A 17,912-nucleotide genomic window follows, 5' to 3' on the forward strand; every position below is an offset into this window, starting at 1 on the left:
ACCTCTTTCCCAAATACACTTTAAATCATAGAAACAAGAGAGAAGGTTTACTTTTTCCCTGCATAAACCAACCAACCAACTAACCAATGAATCCAATTTTCACTATTTACCTTCACTCTATATATATGCCTGGATAAGGGTTAGTGCATAAAATTTACCAATTCCTAGAGGGAAGCGCTTCCCTTCCCTTCCCACCCTGGCCCAACAAAAGATTAAAAGACTAAAGAAGAGGATTCCCACTTTGAACTTTAACCACCTTTTAAAGAAAGGTAACAACAATTTAACCTGCCCTTCCCATGGTTCTTTTCACTGTAAGGTTGTGTTTACCAATAAATTTAGAGATGGGAAGATAAGGGAAAACATCCATTTTACAAATTGGGCTACAGCATCTATGATTATGGATGAACTATCAACTATCTAATAAATCAAATATACATGTTAACTACAAAACTAGCCGAAGGCTTTTTCAGGAAAGGGAGAGTGGCCATCGACAAAAATTAATATTATCTTCGAAAGTGGATATTCACAACTGATGGTGGCAAGAATAAAGTCTGCTGGATCGATAGAGCAAGAGGCAAAAAAGGATGGAATAAGAAATACGATATCTTTTTGCTCCGACCATCTGCACTACCGAATTCAGGACCTAAAAGAAAAGGCTGAACCATTAATATTTAATACTATACACGTAAGAGTTTTAATTGTACAAGAGTGGGGAAAAAAATGAGCAAAAGGAGTACCATAGACAGACCAATTATCATTGTGTAAATGAAAAGTGAAATTTAATTAAGCCATCTACGGCAGATTCAGAAGGCCTTGATATTGATATAATTATGCACAAAAGTTGAAAAGACCCTTGCTTCTTTAAAGGTTAGAAGGAAAATCGAAATTGCCTAAACAGATACCACAAAAGGAAAACCATTACCTGGCTTTATCTTAAATTTGAGATTGTTTGGCTGCCTCCTAGAAATGAACCTGATGGGATGATCTGTTACCTGTCTGTGCCGGTCAGTTGCAGAAATTAGCTGCAACAACATGCAAGATAATGGTAAGGTCTTGATAAGCAGGATTCCAAAGAGCAGATAAACAATAAGAAGAGAAAAAGGCATATATAGAACAATGAAAATACATTATGGCCTTAACATTTATAATACAAATCTGTAAATAGTAAGGAACATGAAGGCACCTACTCTTCATAATAATAAAAGGTAAGGGGTAGAAAACATGGGAATAGGTGAAACTAGCAGCCTGTGAATCAAACCTTCTCGTCAAAGCGGAAGAGAGACTGATCAAAGTAGGGAGAAGGACTCAGTGATTGACAATTGAACGGCAACGGGGACAACATCTTTTTTACAAACTGCAGAAAAGTCATCAGACAATCAGACATAACTCAGGCAGAAGACTTCAAATACCAAGCTCTACTGATATCCATCAATTTTTTAATCATGCCTTGTAAAACCCTAACAAGGAAAAATAATGAAGAGAATTCCAGAAAACATACAATAAAATAGTAAAAACAAACTAGTAACAACTTCTAATGAAGAGATTCACACCTGTGAAAAGATGGTGGCCTTATTCTTCATGCACCTTAGTTGCTCAAGAGCATGAACATTATTTGAATGAGATGATATGAAATTCATATACAATGAATTTATTGATGCTTCATGGAAGTGATCACAGAACTGCTCAAAGAGAAGGTAAAGCTCATCTGCTGCATTCTGGAAGAAGTAATAAATCATGTGATTGTCAGAGAGTTCAAAAAATAATACAACACTAAATAATAACAAACTAATACCTGATAGAATGCAACAATTTCAGTTGTCTCCATGTTATATACAGCAAAGAACGCAGGATGTTGATCAGTGTTTCGTGATATCTGAAACTTTCAAGTCAACAAATCATAAGTATTTCAACTAAATATTTATATATCAAGCACAACTAGTATTCCAGTCTTGGAAGAGTATGAGGGTTTTATGACAAAGAAATATGAATATAAAACTATTTCATGACACCACTGCGATCTATTTCCTCATATATCTCGGGCCTATTATCATATTATTGTTAGTTTATTATAATGTACAGGCAAAAGCAAGAAAACCTCACCCCTCCATCAACACTACCAAACTTGATAAGCAGATGATGCCGGTCCAAGAATTGTACCTGTCCAAGAGTTGTGCATAAATTTGTAACACATCTGTCACCTAGTGTAATAAGACTTGCATCATCTTATATTAAGGGACTAAACAGAATGTACAAGTGACCTCAATGACTCATGGAAAACAGCAGCACCTGTATAGACTATAGAACATGGACATTAAAATTCTACCTTCCAGATCATCAAGTCAACATAGTCCTGGAAATGGAAATAGAACTTCTTCTTCAGGCACTGGACCCTCTGATATAACAAGGAAGCAATGCAATTAAATCTCTAAAGCTACAAGAGATAAAAAAAATATTTCTGAAGCTCTTCAAAACTCTTATTGGAGCTACTGATAATTTCAAGTGATGTGAAAACAGAAGTAACTTCAAAACAATATAAATCAACATGAGCAATATGAAACACAAAGAATTATTTTGAGGCCCAAAAAGTCTAATAACTAACCGGGGTTTGATCTGTTTCTTCGCTCCATATTTCTCGGAATATGAATGAAAGTAAGCGTTGTTTGATACCACTCAGAAAAGAATTGTTTGAATTAGGCTGCTCATAATGTATACCATTATCTACAAGGTCTCCACGATTGCCTGAAAACTGATGCAGTTAACTTTTGTCAGAAGTTGTGAAGTTCTATCATCAATAGTTAGACTGTTAGTACAGATGCCCACACTTGAACATGGTGAAAAATAATTAGCCTCTGAGGCTGGACAATTAAAATGATAGCCACTATGGTCAGAGAAGCATGGTAATGATACAGCTTCTCAATCAAACACATTCTTGTTCAAACATTTACAAACAGGAAAGCAACCTACATTGAAAAGTTTTAAGGCGTAACAGTAAGTCGAGTAATGGTAAACACAATAACTTCAATTTACTAGTAAGTAATAACTGTTGAAATGAATTCACTGATGCCTAAGCTAATCTATTTGATATTTGCATAGCACGATAGGAGTCAGATTAAAAAAAATATAAAGGCAATAACATCTTGCCTGAGAACTGGAATTTATAAAAAGCTCATCGTCTTCACGACAATATGCACCTATAGCTCGTACATCAACAAGGTTCCCAGAGTCTCTGATTTGAAGAATGTGTATCGTCTGATAACGAAGTGAAACAACTGCCAGCAAATCGTCATACAAGAAGACACCCATGTTATGGGCCAAATTGACATAATCATTCTGAAATACCTTCTCATCTAGTATAACCCCATCTTCCAACCTAATTGTATTACAAAAGAAGCAGAACAGAACCGCATAGCATTAGCAAAAAATTTCTATTGGTAAACTTCCCAACAGAATAATAATTTTTCAGCGGGGAAAAATATAAACATCAGCCTATCAGCACGGTGTTAAAATGTTATTTATAGAAAGAATTCTACAATTAATGCCGTGTTCCTTCTAAATTAGGCAAGATTTGTGCATTAAACAGTCAACCACTATCCATATGCACTTGTTAACGAAACCCTTTATAATTTCGGACAAAAATAAACATGGTACGGTACACACTACCTCAAGAGGTGAAAAGTGATTTTTTCAATAGATGGGACGCCCGGAATGGCTCCACCCACGGCAGGTGCATCTTGAATTTGAGCAGTGGAAGTAGCAAATAGCCCAAATTGGTTACGCTCCACGTAGAGAAAGAAGTCTTTACATATAAGCTCATTGCAGGAAGCAAGTGATCTAACGTATAACTGCGTGAAGAAACTCTCAAACCTCTTAGCCATGGGAGGGAGTTCATGGGTATTATCACAATCTTCTTCTTTGCAAGAAAACGAAACCCATGTTGGTCTATAAACAATCAGATCCTGATTGTTCCTACTGAAACTTATAAAGTACTGACCATCATCCGTGAATTTGCGAAATGAATGGTCCGGACATTCCACGTCATATATCGTAAAACTCGGAACTAAATTCTCGTAAAATCTTCTAGCACAATGAACCTGTAATTTATCCCAAAAAGGGGGTGGGTGGTTTGAGAGAAATTATCAAACAAGTGGAAGGCAAGACAAAATATAAAAGCAAAAGAACCAAAACATAAAAAAAGAAGGAAAAGATACGCTGGTTCCGGGAGCAGGGGTGCGAATTTGGCGCTCGAAAATTCGGGAAGCGACATTGTTGGTTTTAAACATCACCTTCAAATCAACCCTGACAATTGCTGGAACTTGGAGTTGTTTGAACGAAAGTTGAATGGAAATGGGAAAGTTTAATGTTTATTTCTTCTTTATCATTATCGATAATATAGAAATAGAAATAAAATACCTGGTGGCAAATGGGAGTTAGGAGGAGCAGGGCGTGGAAGCGTCGCCGTAGCCAATGGCAAGGCGGGGAGTGATGAGAGGCTGAGAGAGAGTTGAGTGGGGATTGTCAGTTGTTAGGACCGTGAAAATAGAGGTGCAGATTTTTTTCTCTAAAGCTTATTCCTTTTTTCAAAAAATAAATTAAAATACTTCAGCAGTTCGCATTTATGTATTTCCTTCACTTCAATTCCTTAATTCAAAATTACAAATTACCCTTCACTCGAAGCACTTATCTTTAATTATATATTTCATTTTTTTTATTCTTCTTTCTCTCTTTGCTCTCAGTCGTTATCTGTTATCAATTGATGGTTGCTGGTTACATTCATGGCATGATATGTTCAATGACTAATTATCGACGGTCAATAAAAAAAATTTAAAACAAGTGATAACTAGCTTGTCTTGTTTGTACAAGTTCTTGGTTTAAAAAAAAATATTGATAATAAGAAGAGGAAGGAGAATGGGCACGTCGACAAACTGTGGGCCATCCCATTGACGTTACACCATCAACGTGTTCCGTTATCCCATGCTAGTTTGTTAACGTCCCTTTGACTTTTAGCCCTCCACTTTTCTCCGCTCATCTCCATTTTAACCTTTTCTTACTTCAGCAAACTATTTCCCAACATTTCTCTTGTTCCTTTCATGGAAGCCCAATAATCCAACTGTATTCAACAAGTTTTGTATTTGTGAGATACATTGTTTCTTTATTTCATTAATGATATACAATATGATTTTGAAGTATATGAAATTAATTTTTTGTTTTGAAAATTAGGATGCTTTAATAAATTTATACTAGTTTTAAATATTTATTTTGATTTTTTTTATATTTTTATTAGTGAAAGAACATATAATTTTTTATCTTCATATTAGATTTTGTCACCTAATATTCTTTTGCTTAATCATTGAAAGTGCATACATATTGTATACAGCTTTTTAGAATTGGGCACTCATAATCCTTGTGCTAGACACCTTTCTTTTATATGCATCAAGAGGTAGATTTTTCAGATTAAAAGGAGAAAACGAAAAGGTAGTGAGGTTGCATGTGCTAGTGTATTAATTTTCTATTGCACTCTGAAGCTGGACCAGTCTCGAATAAACTCCCTCGGATGCTGATATCAGGGTTGAGTGGGAACCAATCTCCACAATCTCTCCTTTATCCATGACAACGATCACATCTGAGTTTATGACCGTGGACAGTCTATGTGCAACTGTAATCTGGGTTGGTCTAGACAAGAATCCGCCATTTCCCTCCTTGTCTATGGATTCCAGGGCGTTTACTATGGTTCTTTCAGACTCTACATCAAGTGCACTTGTTGCTTCATCCAGAAGCAAGATTGCAGGCCTCTTTAATAGGGTTCTTGCAATGGCTATTCTTTGCTTTTGTCCACCTGAAAGTTGGCACCCTTTTTCCCCAACTACTGTATCGTAACCCTCAGGCAAATTGCTTATGAACTCATGTATGTTTGCTTCTCTTGATACCTCCACAATTTCAGTCTCGGAAGCATGTTCAGTCCCGTAGCAGATGTTGTCTCTTATTGAGGAACTAAAAAGAAGTGGTTCTTGTTGCACCAGCCCAATTTGTCTCCTTAACATCCTCAGATTATATTCCTTTATATTCTTGCCATCAATAAGAACCCTTCCCTTCCATGGATCATAGAACCTTAGCAAAATGGCCAGCACAGAGGACTTGCCAGCTCCACTTGGCCCAACAAGAGCTATTTTGGTCCCTGGTTCAATTTGTAAACTGAAGTTGTTGAGAACAGTCACTTCTGGCCGTGAGGGATAGTTAAATTTAACATTTTGGAATTCGATTTTTCCTTTAATCCTCTCAAGGTGGGAGTCCTCTGGTGTATCAGGTTCGATTTCTGTTCTCCGGTCAAGAGTTTCAAATGCAGGAGTTAGGACATTGATCGCGGAAATGGCAGCAGGGATCAACGTCCATAGTTCAGTGATTGAAGGTACTGTGAGGGAGAAAATCTGGTATGATCTTATGGCATCTACGAAACTTGCTTGTCGTCTGCCAACTAAAATCGTTGTATACCATAAAGCAACAGCATGAGCAATATTCCATAAGCAAAGGGAAAAGCCTTGAATGATCCCATACTTAATACTTTCTTTCCTGCTTCTTTTCTTTGGCTTTTCCAAGGACAATGCGGCTCTCCTGATTATGTGCTCTTCATGGCAAAACGATGCAATGGTTCTTATGTTGGCTGCAGACTCAGAAGCAAGGGCGACAACTTCATGGTGTGTAGCAGCAGAGTTACCCGCAAATCCTTTGGCAGATTTGGCCTGAATGAGTCCACCGATAAAGTGGCAAGGCATCACAGCCCAAGCTACCAGACCCATTCTCCAGTTTACAATCATGCTAACAACCGTTGCAATTAGTATGGAAGAAACACATTGGACAATAACAGACATCCGATCAGAAATTATGGTTTTGACCATGGAGGTGTCATTGATGACCCTTGAAGTAAGTGAACCAACACTATTCTCAGGTTTCTCAAACCATGCTAACTCATTTCGTAGCATTCCTGTGAGATATTAATGAAACAGATGTTAGTCTGTGGCGTGAGAATGTTTCTTAAAACTTATGGGAGCTAGCAAAATAAATTTCACATTGGGAAAAAGAAGTAATAGGGAAACATGATGATGTATGTAGATATTCTCATGGGACAATTAGTACCTGAATACAGAGCACGCCTGAGGTTTGCCATGGCCTTTTCTCCAACCACTCCATAGAAGTAATGCTGCAGGGTGTGCATGACTAAAGCTAGCAATCCTATTAGAGAGAAGATAATGGAATACCTCCCAACCATCTGCCTTGCATCTTTCTTGTAGTATCCTACTCCTACAGTAATGATGAAGAATCCAAAAAATGGCTTTGAAACACCAGCAAAAGCTGCTGCTATGGAACCAGTTGCAACTTTTGCAAGCTCTCCTTTTTTTAAGCCAAACCAGATTCTGAAGAATGTAATTGTGTTTTTTCTTCTTTTCCATTCCACTTGCTTGGAAGATTCACTAAGATGTCCGTCAAGATCTTTTGTTTCCTCCTTTTGCTCAATGTCTGGAGGTGAAAACTGTTGATCAGTAGTAATAGCTTCTTCAGTGGCTTCACTAGCCCTGTCATTGTTCACGTTCCAAGCAAGTTAGAATGCTGTTTAACTTTCCTTCTGAAATAAAATCTGGGTATAAAAATTACACCAGTTGTCTTTTGAGGTTCGGATTACTGTTAAAATGGTTCAGTTATCACATGTCACAACTACAATTTCGTTAATGCATCTCTCTTAAAAATGAAAATTCACCACTAATAATTCATTGGTGCATCTACCATATGAAAGTTCATAAGTAACAACTGAACCATTTTAACACCAACTCGGTCTCTCTTTTATATATTTTAAATGGATTCAGCATTCGTATTCAACTCAGATGAATCCAGTCAAAACTTCGAGATATAGGAGATCAAGTTTATTCCTGGGGCATCACATGTGGACATACCTTGACTCACGAATTGGGCCAATGTTCTGAATGCTGAACAAATTTTTGTAGAACCTGCTAGAGTCTAACAAGCTGCGGTGTGTTCCCGTTTCTGTAACTTGTCCATTCTCCACTACTGCAATTATATCAGCATTGATAATGGTTGACATCCTGTGTGCAATCAGGATAGCTGTCCTCCCCTGCATAGCCTTCTCCAGGGCATCTTGGACCAGTTTCTCCGACTCCGAATCAAGTGCACTTGTTGCCTCATCAAGTAAAAGAATTGGAGGATTCTTTAGAATAGCTCTTGCTATGGCAATTCTCTGTTTCTGTCCTCCCGATAACTGGACTCCTCTTTGGCCTACCTGCATTGCATTCCAACCACAAAGTCAGTATTGCTTGCCGGTTGGTGTACTTACACAGCACAGTCAAGCCTAAAATTTTTTGAGTGAGTTAATAGAGGCTAGGTGGACAACCTCCGTTGAATAATGATTTGGAAGTTGAGAGACAAAAGTATGTGCATTCGCCATTATTGCTGCATCCTGGATCTGTCTGTCGTTGGCATCCATATTTCCTACTTTGATATTGTCCTTGATAGTGCCAGCAAAGAGTGATGGTTCTTGGGATACTGCTCCAATATTCTTCCGAAGGAACTTCAAATCAAGATCCTTGATGTTATGATCGCCAATTAGAATCTCCCCTGCAGTGTAGCACATTTTTCATTAGCCTGGCATTAGATAGAAATCCTGTTTGAATTAAAGCAGCGCAGACATTTGCATAACCACGCTAATACAGCGATTAATTCAAATTGTAACAGGCACCACCAAGAAGATGCAACTAACCTTTGGAGGGATCATAGAACCTTTCAACTAAGGAGATAACAGTACTCTTTCCACAACCACTGCTGCCCACTAAAGCAACCATCTTTCCTGCTGGAATTGACAATGAAAATCCTTGAAGGATCAACTTTTCTGGCCGAGAAGGGTAAGCAAAATATACATCACGTATTTTGATGTTGCCACCAATCTTCTCAACTTCTTTTCCCCTTGAATCATAACTGATAGCTGGCTTTCTTCGGATCACCTTGAAAACCTCATATCCTGCAGCCTTTGCCTGATTAAATATTTCAATGTCTGGTGCGGCAAAAGTAAGTGATCTGCAATTTAAAACAAGCCAGTGTTACATATGTGTAGAGACTGGAGTGAAATACTTTATTAGCCTCAAGGACAGGGTCTTCTCTTACACGGATCCAAAGAGAATGCTCATCACCGCAGCAATAACATCCCCTCCTTTTGCTTTCCTGGAAGTGACAGCAATAGCTCCAATCCAAATGATCAAAGCCCAGGCACAGAAGGTAACAGTTTGAAACATGCCGGTTCCAACTCCTTTTATCAGTGCTTCCCCTTTGCTTAAGGAGAACTGTTTCTCCAAACACTCTGAGAACGATTTAATTGCAGAATTCTCTCCAACAAAAGCAAATACAGTTTTGATTTGAGAGAAAGTCTGCGGCATAGTAAACCTTATATATTAATAACTGAGATAACTTAGATGCTCATGTATTAATCATCTTACAGGTTTAAGATATGGAGCGAGAAGCAGTTACATTTTTTGACAACTTATTACCTGTTCTACCAGGGACGTAGCTTCTGATATGTAGAGCATCTTAGTAGCTGAAATAGCATTCATTTTCTTGGTGTAGGTACCTCCAATCACAAGAATCATAGGAGCAACCACAAACATAAGCAGGGAAACTTCCCAACAGCATATCGCAGCAATAAAGATTGCTGAAAAGAATGTTGCAAAGCTTGAAAGAAAATGGCCCAACTGGGAGTCAGAAGTTAAGTTAGCAATATGTCAACATTTTGAAGAAAGCTATAAAGCGAGGTGAATCAAATGCATAATTTATGTACCTTCTCCCCTATTGCATCTTGTATGATACTCATGTCATAACTCATTCCACTAATTATTTTCCCACTTGTTAAATCTGTATCAAATGCACCAATTTCTTGGTTGAGCATTGCTCTCAGGAATGCTAATCTTAGTCGTGCCATTTGTCTTTCACTTGCATACATCCAGCATCCAATCTCTGCAAAGCTCAAAACCATAAGGATATATGGAGCAGTACAAGGGAGTTCTAGGCAGTCACAAGATCAGGTTGTCAGTTCTTCCATTGTCATAGACAAAGAGGGGGCAATTGCTCCCTTCTTGTCAAGCACAATGTAGAATTCATTGCATAAGAGCCACTATGTATCTCTTAACAGATTAATTCTGACAGGGGGCCCATTTAAGATAATCTAGAAAGTATAGTATAATAGACGCATATTTACTTTGGTATGCCAATTAGTAATCCTTCATTGCCTATTCGTTGTGGAGTCCAAGGTTAATTGTCATATGACCTTGTTAATATCACTAAGACAAGAATAAGATACCTAGTACTCCAGCAGGGAATGTGGCGAAAGCCATGTACCATACGAAGGGAACAACCTGCACAAACAAACAAGTCAAGACGTGCTGATAAAACTCTATCAAATTTTTAAGCTGGTGCAGCTTGTGCATACCTTCTTGATTGCCTTAGCCATGCCATCGATGTTATTAACGTTGTCCCCAAATGCATTAAGAGCTTTGCCTAGCAACAGATATCCAACAGGTTGAGCCATGCCATGTACTATGGAACCCAAGGTCCCCAGTGCCATAAGAGTCCAATCCAGTGTATCTGCATAGCTCAAAAGCATATAGAATGGAAAAGCTTTGTTGGCAGCATCTCCATTCTTCTTCTCGTCTTCTATTACCCCTCTCTTTTCCTCTTCTACCTTCATGATTTCATAAGTACGGGAGGCCATTGGTATGGACAGCCGAAAGTGTTTGGTTCTTGAATATGCTCCTACAATCTGCCTCGTCGATGTATATATATACTTAGTAGTTTTTAGGAAAAAATACGTTTAACGAAGAATATAACATGGATATGCCCTGGATGCGTTAAATATAAGAATGAGAACTGAGTTGTTCCTCCTTGGAATTACCCCAAATTTCTGTTTCTGCATGTCATTGCCTCTTGTGACGTAGAAAAGACATGCAGAAGGATACATATATATGCCTTATGCAATGCCTGGTAGCCCCGTCATCGTGGATATTAAAGTAAACAAACGTTGACATCTTAATCGTTGACATCTTAAACTATAATAATAACTTGGCCTTTTCACCTTTGTCTCGTATCACCAATCCATGACGACGCATTGGCAGTACTTGCTTAAAACAAAGATTATCCCAAATCTATAAGCAGTTCACGTAAGTGCTTCCGTGTAAACCTGATTGATGATGGGGCGGTACTTTTTAGGTGGTATAATTCAATCACAGACAATTTCCTTAAACAAAACCGAAGCAGCACTGTTTGGTCGTTTTAACAAAATTGGGTATTCTCATTCGTCAATGTGATTTCCTCACCTATGTAGTAATTCAAGAACCGTAGGCAACGAACTATCCAAAGAAACTGACTTTTCAAGGAATGGTTTGAGCCATGAGAGTTACTTGATCAGTCATCAGAGGAGGCCTGTAGTAATGCAGGCGGCCATTCATCATTTCCTAGCTCTCAGACATGATACATTGTCCAAACTCCAAACAAATTATCCCAAAAGACATGGTCCACACTCCTGCACCTGAATTCTCCCTTACAAAATTTGCCTAACACCTCTCTATAAACGTTGAGGCTTCTTATTGTGGGCCAGTTTTCTGGTAGAAAAACAACGCATGTTTAAAAAAGGAATACAATTGAAGACCTGGATTTAAGATAAGTGTGTCATTCAATAATTTTGTATATCATGTTCAGCAACTTGATCTAATAACTGAGCCTTCGTGTTTGTCTTGACTAATGTAGGTATTTTTAGTGGTTTCTTGAATAAAGACAAAATCCATTGTGCTGTATTAATTCAAATGTACACTTTCCTATTGAGCCCTTACCTTGCTTCCATGGATTTCATCTTGGAAAAGTTTCGCTTTTCCTTTCATATTGCGGATTTCTTTAGGCTTTTTCAAGGGCTAATGAAGAAAACACATCACCAAACCATTTTGATGGGAAATCTTGTAAATTTCATTTGCATGGTAATATGAGAACTAAGTCTAATCTTATGGTTTATTTCATATATAAGTAGATACGAAAAGAATGTCTGCAAGACCGCAACCATCAATTGCAACCTGAAAACACCTTTTACGCATCTGCAATATCATAGAGGAAAGCTTTGCTTCCTCCATGTTATTAACAACTAATTCATGTACTGATCCCCCCAAAAAAAAGAAAAAGAAAAACTAATTCCATGTCACATCAGAAATTACAAAATCCTAGATGACTGCAACATCAGGTGACTACTCGCTAGAAGTTTAAAACACATAAGAGAGAAGAGACTACTAACATCACAACATCCCAAAGCAACTAGTGTTTGGTAAGAGTGATTGTTTAAGCAATTGGCTTCAGCACATACATTTTGCAGGAATGAGGTTTCAAAGTCGCTGTCAGATTGCCCACAAATTTTGTCTTCAGTGTTTTGTGCTGCAAGAGAGGCATACATGTTACATTAGTAGGTGTGTCGTAACAGTTAAAATGTGCTGCACAAGGTTATAAGAGAATCATTCATGCATGCAAAGGGAAACAGCAGCACATTGGAAAAATGACAGCAGAATATACTAAAGCTTGTAGCTAAAATTATGTACCTCCCAAAGATCTCTTGCTTCAACAACAGTTGTGGAGGCTAGTCCAATATCATCCCAGCGACTGTAACAGAAGTACGAATAGTACCCCTGTTGAGTATGACCACAGCTACTCTATCACCAGAAATAGGTGCTGCCCAAGTCTGTTAGAAGGCATAGAAAAAAGGTAACTTGAGCAGAGTATGGCATATTGGTATACAGTGAACCAAAAAGGGGCTGTGACAAATTTTACCTCTTCATCACCTGCATCCTAACCTTCTTAGCTTGAATACCATATAGATCTATTTGTAGGCCATAACATGAAGTTAAAAAAATTGATAACTAATGATGCTTAGGAATTACTTAAAGTGGGGAGCTTAAAGGTTTTTGTACAAAGGTAGTCATTATTACCTTGGTTAACAGCAATGACCTCTTTATTTGAAATAATCTCTATTGTCTCTTTTGTCATGTTCCTTACGTCACAACCAAGAATAAGAGGAGCCTGCAAACCATTGACATTTTATCAACCAGATGTAACATGCAGATAACCTGATTAAGCAAAAAAAAAAGGGCGTATAACCTGGCATCAAACAGAAGATATCATCTGTTACCTTGGAAATTGCCCACAAGCTGAAATGTACTATATATTCATCTTTTGTCATCCCTCCATTCCCCACCTCAAGCATGTCAGGATCTATCAAAATAAATTACATAATAAATCTCTCAAAAAATTGTAATTATAAATTATTTCTATATTGGTTAAAACACTGCCACTGGTAGAGAAGTCGAACCATTCCAACCACCAGGCCTTGCATATTGGGCATAAATTTCATTTTGGTCAGCTCTGGAGATCATACTGTGAGGCAGAAAAAATTGCAAGTTAGGGCTCTAGGACGAGGCTCGGATACCCAAAATAGAAAACCGACTTTCTGAGCATAAACCTTTACCTTTCCCATGTATCTTGTATGTCATTAGTTGTCCTCCAGCTATTTCCTACAGGTGCAGCCCATTCAGCAGGGTGCATATCTCCCCTAAGAAATCAAAATGAAACATCAGTCCGACCAAAAAGAATCAGCAATTAATGAATAAAAAGCTTAAGTTGCTGTGCTTCAGAAGGTACCATTCACATAGAGAGAAGAAGATGGGGCGGCCAGCCTTCCTCAAAGCACGAGTCATGACAGGGTATCTACATGAAGAATAGTAGTGATAAATGAGAAGATGGCTATAGGTTTGGATACATTGCCGCAAATCCGAACAAAAGCCAATTGTGTAATGGAATGTTCCCATAGATACGACTAATACCTTTCAATTGGCTTTGAGCCGCCATTGTGACAGTTATCATACTTCAAATAATCAATACCCTGCAAACAAAACAATTTCCACATTGAATTCTATAATTTATTATATATGATTATTTAGGATAATAATTGTAACAATTTTGTTTTTTTTTTTGCAAGTGTATGCAAGGTAGATTCCAAAAAAAAAAAAAAAGGATTAACACATGAAAAATGATCACTGAAGTTCATACCCATGAAGCAAAGGTTTTAGCATCCTGTTCTTCATGACCAAGTGAACCAGGCATTGACTTACTACAAGTAAAATACCTGCAGAATAAATAATAGGATATCCATTAGCGATAGGCAGCATTCATGTTTTTGTCTCACAAGTCATAAGAGCTAGAGTTACATTACCCTGCATCTGAGTAGATTCCTAGCTTAAGACCCTTTTTGTGAACATAGTCTGCTAGAGCTTTTATCCCGGATGGAAAGGTTGACTTCCTAGCCACTAGATTACCCTGAAATTGATTAGAGTGAGTTAGCTATTGCCACATCACCTTTTAATTATCCTTCATAGGAGAAACGTTTCTAGTTTTCTAAAACCTCTAACTGCTTATATAGGAAAAGAGGCAGGGGCTATGATTAACTTTAAAAGAAAAATGAATACCTTCTCATCACGAGAAATTTCACCCCAGCAATCATCTAAGAAAGCAAGATGTTCAAGTATTTAGTCAGCCACTTCAAATCAATGATTCAAATGAAGGAAAATACTAGTAGTAATTTAGATTCGAGGCATTAAATATTTATAGCAGCATACCTAGATTAACATATTCATATCCAAGCTTGGAAAGCCCAGTTGAAACTAGAGCATCAGCTGTCAAAACGAACAAAATATTCAAGGTTAAGGTAGTGTATGCTGCAATAGACTGTTTTTCAAAGTTATAAACTATCTATGACTGTATCATCAAGCAACGAAATCTGACTGAGAACTGCATCACAAGCATTACCAATTGGTATATAAGTTTAAAAAAGAAATAACAGAAGAAGACAAATTAAATAGAAAAGGCATATATGGGTACAATATTTACCAGTTTTTCTGATCATTTTTTCGTCAATTTTGCAGTAGAAGTGATTCCAGCTATTCCACCTGCAGGGAAAAGGAAAGAAAAAGGACCTGATTAACCCAAAGTTCTAAAAGAAAATTATGCCTAGAGCAGAAATGATTAAGAGGAAAAAAGATTAAAATGAAAAACAGATACAAAACTCACTGTCGAATTTCTTATAACAAATGTAAATTAGTACATATTAATATTCCATTTTCCCTTATACCAAAGTTTTACCAAGCAGAATCATCCCTTTCTTCCGGCGAGAATAAGAGAATCAAGCCTTAAATCATCGCTCTTGTTGAAGTCGTGAAACAGAAAATCTCAGTAAAACATAATCAGAGTTCAATCTTGAACAGATAACCCATACCAAATCTTATCATTAATACAAGTACTAATTCACGCATGAATGCACTATCCCAACTCTGATCTAATGAGTACCGTAAATAATGTCCAATGCAGACGACAACAAACTGTCAAGAACAGTGGTTTTCAGTAAAAACATTCACTGTTCAACCTCCACCGACCAAGATTTTTGTAACAAGCAACCGATCCAAAAACAAGCATAAACAAGTAATGCAGTGAGTACAGATACAGTATTAAAACATATGAAGCAGAGTTAAACATAGCGCATACCCCATGGGAGGAGTCAATCCAACATCATTGGTCAGCATACTTCTCCTGCTGGTTGCTAGCGTCAAAGACGCCAACCCCATCACCATTATCATTGCTAACCCCAGGGCACAGCATCTCTTCCCCATTTCCGCCGCTGCTTTAAACTCTTCTCAAAAAAAAAAAAAAAACACAGAGTGATCTCTGGTATTTGTATGTATGTAATTATATCAACGAGAGAAGTAGTAAAAAGCACACTAAAGTGACTGGAACCTCAGTGAAAACTGTTATTTATAGAGTTTTCCGTGAAAGACTCCTGCACTTTATTCGCCATAATGCCAAAATTGCCCTTTGGACAATCATTTTATTATCTAATTACTGGATTAGGATTATCTTGGTATTATCATCTACGCAATAGTTTATGGAAAATTGTAAAAATGATGGAAAGACATTAAAGCAGTGGAAACAGTCCAAATTCGTAATTTCCAAAACTGAGAAAAAGATTTTCCATATCATTTTTTGACTCAAAAGATAATTATTGGCTTTATTTGCTTGCTCCGTATTAGGAGGTCTAGAGAATATTGAGGAAATATATATAAATTTTAGATTAAAGCCTCATCCTTAACTTTATTTACCTAATTTATCCAAATTTTAGCTCAAATTTCAACCACAATTATGCTTTTTGTTTATTATTTGAAAATGGACAGATTCCAATTTAAATGATAGATACACATGCCACAAAAAGAGAGTTGAACCAAAACTTATGCACTATTAATCTCAGTTTTTTTTTTCTTCTTTAGAGTAGAAATTATGTTTGTAGTTCACAATGGGGTTTTGGGTTGACAAGTATATATATTTTGTCTGAATAACAAAAGGGAAAATGACAGCAAAAAAACCAAAATCATTCTACAATTCTGAGGGTTGGTCCCAAAAATTTTGGCCAAAATTGGATTCTTGCATAAAGTGGTACAGCTATTTGAGGTTCATTTACCATTTGTTAAAACCCAGAAGAAGCTGCAATGGAACCCAGCAAAGGACATGGATATCCCCTTATAATCTGTCAAATAATTGTAGCAGAAAAATCACTTGCCCTACTGATTAGTGACCACACTTTTCAAAGCACTTTGCTGTTACGCATTGCTAGTTGATTGATCACCTAAGTCAATTCTTTATAAGCATTATTTTCCCCATAAATCAATGACTCGTCTTTAGTTTTAAAGCTCCAAAGAGCACGTGGCAAGCAAAGGGTGTAAGTAGAAGTTTCATGACTCTCAAGGAACAGAGACTCCATGACCCATATCTTTCTGGGAAGATATGGGTCAGTATTTGCCAGCTATTTTGTCCATCTTTTAATATTAAGTGCTTTTAATTCAAGATAAAAATAAATAAATAAATAAGTCCTTCCCTTAGAATGATGTAATGCTCCAGCCGAATGCATATTTTATCCTTTGAACCTTCAACATGGAAGTGTCCTTCTTGTTTTGGGTTTTCAGGAAAAGGATATGTAAATAATCCCTAATGGGATCATCACCTGTTATCCAAATCCATTAAATAATCTATGAGGGTAATATTGGATTGGACAAATTACAGAAAGATATTTCGTGATTAGTGACAAATAAATTAATTTATTCCCTCAGATTAAAATATGTTGACCGTGTAATATTTCCGTTTACATTGTGGAAACACCGTAATCTTTAGACACGTGGTCTATAAAAAACAAAGTAAATTTAAAAAAAAATAAAAAAAAGAAAGAAAAATAAATTCGAGCTTCTTCGACCAAAGATGGGTTTGGTTCTTTCTTCCTTCAACAATCGTTCCAGGTGGACAAAAATTGCATGTCAAGATCTCTCTAATTACTTTATAGGATAAGAAATCTGGTATTGTGATGTTACATAAATGAGATTAATAGTTGATGCACCAAACACTGTTAAGTTAGTTATGAGATAGTATTATATCATCTAAAAAAATAAATATAATTTTTAGATAGATATAAAAATAAATATTTTTAATTTTTTTTTAAAAATATATACATTTTTTGAATAATAAAAAAATATTTTTTTATCTCTCTCCCACCCAATCTCATTTTCTTTTCTCTTTTTTGTCCATTATCAATAATAAAAACCTAAATCTAGAGATTATTGCTATAATTAAACTCAAACTCTATCAAAACTTCAATGAAAGAGCTAGTGTTTATAATCGTTTTTAATTAATCAACTTAGTAATTTTTATTGATAACTCTTAATTTTCACATTGGGATAGATTTTGTAAAGTAAAGCAAATACAAAATGTATTAAAATATTGAGACTTGATATTGTTGTTTAATC

At 36.7% G+C, this 17,912-nt stretch overlaps 3 protein-coding genes across 9 annotated transcripts; all 3 read right to left on the reverse strand.

Annotated features, from left to right (window-relative positions):
- Nucleotides 1-219: 219 nt before the first annotated feature.
- DET1 (light-mediated development protein 1 / deetiolated1 (DET1)) lies at nucleotides 220-4,635 on the reverse strand. Of its 7 annotated transcripts, none has more exons than XM_021426440.2 (12): nucleotides 4,411-4,601; nucleotides 4,209-4,296; nucleotides 3,661-4,091; nucleotides 3,142-3,370; nucleotides 2,600-2,746; nucleotides 2,324-2,392; nucleotides 2,101-2,157; nucleotides 1,793-1,873; nucleotides 1,551-1,715; nucleotides 1,259-1,354; nucleotides 923-1,022; nucleotides 220-643 (listed from the first exon to the last, which is right to left on the reverse strand). In XM_021426440.2, the coding sequence occupies exons 2-12, from the start codon at nucleotides 4,278-4,280 to the stop codon at nucleotides 504-506; spliced, it is 1,587 nt and encodes a 528-aa protein (XP_021282115.1). In that variant the 5' UTR covers nucleotides 4,281-4,296; nucleotides 4,411-4,601; the 3' UTR covers nucleotides 220-503. The 7 variants fall into 7 exon arrangements, 6 of the variants coding, with proteins under 6 accessions (XP_021282115.1, XP_021282098.1, XP_021282106.1 ...); XM_021426423.2 differs by having other exon boundaries at nucleotides 221-643; nucleotides 4,209-4,306; nucleotides 4,411-4,598; XM_021426431.2 differs by having other exon boundaries at nucleotides 221-643; nucleotides 4,209-4,312; nucleotides 4,411-4,598.
- Nucleotides 4,636-5,481: 846 nt separating this feature from the next.
- LOC110410919 (ABC transporter B family member 19-like) lies at nucleotides 5,482-10,759 on the reverse strand. Its single transcript, XM_021420865.1, has 10 exons — nucleotides 10,478-10,759; nucleotides 10,349-10,403; nucleotides 9,830-10,005; nucleotides 9,543-9,743; nucleotides 9,163-9,422; nucleotides 8,762-9,075; nucleotides 8,396-8,619; nucleotides 7,941-8,284; nucleotides 7,129-7,565; nucleotides 5,482-6,976 (listed from the first exon to the last, which is right to left on the reverse strand). The coding sequence occupies exons 1-10, from the start codon at nucleotides 10,757-10,759 to the stop codon at nucleotides 5,499-5,501; spliced, it is 3,771 nt and encodes a 1,256-aa protein (XP_021276540.1). The 3' UTR covers nucleotides 5,482-5,498.
- Nucleotides 10,760-12,020: 1,261 nt separating this feature from the next.
- On the reverse strand, nucleotides 12,021-15,836 carry LOC110410928 (alpha-galactosidase 1-like). The gene is given in 17 exon segments (XM_021420875.1): nucleotides 12,021-12,459; nucleotides 12,621-12,682; nucleotides 12,685-12,760; nucleotides 12,850-12,863; nucleotides 12,866-12,898; nucleotides 13,008-13,098; nucleotides 13,208-13,290; nucleotides 13,388-13,452; nucleotides 13,544-13,627; nucleotides 13,717-13,782; nucleotides 13,899-13,957; nucleotides 14,125-14,200; nucleotides 14,288-14,391; nucleotides 14,541-14,575; nucleotides 14,691-14,747; nucleotides 14,962-15,020; nucleotides 15,613-15,836. Coding segments are annotated over 17 exon segments (1,182 nt in total). The 5' UTR covers nucleotides 15,738-15,836; the 3' UTR covers nucleotides 12,021-12,366.
- Between the last annotated feature and the right edge of the window lie 2,076 nt (nucleotides 15,837-17,912).

Source organism: Theobroma umbraticum, unplaced genomic scaffold, assembly GCF_002168275.2.
Source record: "Theobroma umbraticum cultivar Fairchild unplaced genomic scaffold, ASM216827v3 scaffold_30.0, whole genome shotgun sequence".
Classification (NCBI taxonomy): Eukaryota; Viridiplantae; Streptophyta; class Magnoliopsida; order Malvales; family Malvaceae; genus Theobroma; species Theobroma umbraticum.

Coding starts and splice junctions, on each gene's coding strand:
- DET1 (XM_021426440.2), bottom strand. CDS start 4,280: ATGTTTAAAACCAACAATGTCGCTTCCCGAATTTTCGAGCGCCAAATT. Junction 2,747..3,141: donor TTATAAATTCCAGTTCTCAG/GCAAGATGTTAT, acceptor TAACTGCATCAG/TTTTCAGGCAATCGTGGAGA. Junction 2,158..2,323: donor TTGACTTGATGATCTGGAAG/GTAGAATTTTAA, acceptor ACTCTTGGACAG/GTACAATTCTTGGACCGGCA.
- LOC110410919 (XM_021420865.1), bottom strand. CDS start 10,759: ATGGCCTCCCGTACTTATGAAATCATGAAGGTAGAAGAGGAAAAGAGA. Junction 10,006..10,348: donor ATTCCCTGCTGGAGTACTAG/GTATCTTATTCT, acceptor TGAGCTTTGCAG/AGATTGGATGCTGGATGTAT. Junction 8,285..8,395: donor CAAATCATTATTCAACGGAG/GTTGTCCACCTA, acceptor AATGCAATGCAG/GTAGGCCAAAGAGGAGTCCA.